Here is a 1,073-nt window from a genome sequence, read left to right as displayed (position 1 = left end):
TTCCAGCCAAGGGCATATGCCCAGGTTGCCAGCTTGATCCCCTGTAGGGGGTGTGCAGGAGGCAGCCGATCAATGATTCTCTCATCACTGAGAGTGAGTTTCTATCACCCTCCCTCTCTGAAATCAATAAAAAATATGTATATTGAAAAAAAATACTCAATGGTTTTGAAAGCTAAGAGCCGGAATGGGACCATCTGAAAGTATGGACAGAATCCCAGCTCCAGGCCAGGGTTGGGGAGTACGTATTGGGGTTGGGGGAGCTCATTGGGCGGTGGATGCTGTAATGGGGCAATGAGATCTCTATTAGGGACCCAGTTGCCTCCACGGGAAAGGACTGGGTCTTAAAAGGGATCGTCAGGAATAGGGAGGCGGGTGGGCCACTTTCAGGCCGAGGGATCAGCCTTGGCAAAGACAAGATACAGCGGGTATGGAAATAGTGAAGGCCACACCTGAGGTCAACAGGGCCGCGCACCCACGGTGTCTCGGCGCCAGGAAGCATTTCGCCTCTCCTCAAACTCCTCTCGGGCGGCCCAGACAGGATCCCACTAGACCAGGTCAAGGGGTGCTACCGGGACTACAGAATCCGCGGAGAACTGCGGAGCCTCGCGCAGCCAGCCGAGTCTCGCGAGAGCCCGGCCTCACTGGCCCAGCATGCCCCGCGCCGCCGCCGCTACTGCCGCCGCCGCCGCCGCGCCGCGGCTTGAGGGCGGAAGGCTGGGGGAGGGTAGCGGAGCCGGCGCCGCCATGTTGGGTCTGAGGCAGCTGCTGTAGGCACCGACGGAGCGAGCGGGCGTGCAGAGCTGCGACCGCGGCGTGGGATCTGCCTCTCTGCCAGCGGCCTAGAGCGGCGGCGGCGCCATGAGTGGGGGCACCCCGTACATCGGCAGCAAGATCAGCCTTATCTCCAAGGCGGAGATCCGCTACGAGGGCATCCTCTATACCATCGACACCGAGAACTCCACCGTAGCTCTCGCCAAAGGTACTCCGGGGTGGGGTGTCGGGCCTTGCGCCCAATCAGGGCTGCGCTCAGCTTTCGGTTTGCGGCCCCCTCGCTCCATCCCTGCCCTCCGCCG

General features: G+C 61.5%; 1 protein-coding gene across 2 annotated transcripts in view; it reads left to right on the top strand.

Moving 5' to 3' along the window:
• Positions 1-673: 673 nt before the first annotated feature.
• Positions 674-1,073, top strand: part of LSM14A (LSM14A mRNA processing body assembly factor) — a 77,442-nt gene continuing 77,042 nt past the window's right edge. Inside the window, exon 1 of one of the 2 annotated variants that reach the window (XM_006762165.2) lies at positions 674-979. In XM_006762165.2, the coding sequence (XP_006762228.1) occupies positions 859-979 (121 nt within the window). In that variant the 5' untranslated portion in view covers positions 674-858. The remainder of the gene's footprint in view (positions 980-1,073) is intronic. The other variant, XM_006762164.2, reaches the window with a different exon arrangement.

Source organism: Myotis davidii, unplaced genomic scaffold, assembly GCF_000327345.1.
Source record: "Myotis davidii unplaced genomic scaffold, ASM32734v1 scaffold77, whole genome shotgun sequence".
In the NCBI taxonomy this organism is placed as follows: domain Eukaryota; kingdom Metazoa; phylum Chordata; class Mammalia; order Chiroptera; family Vespertilionidae; genus Myotis; species Myotis davidii.
Note: the sequence above shows the minus strand (reverse complement) of the source record. Positions and strands in the feature narration are given on the sequence as shown.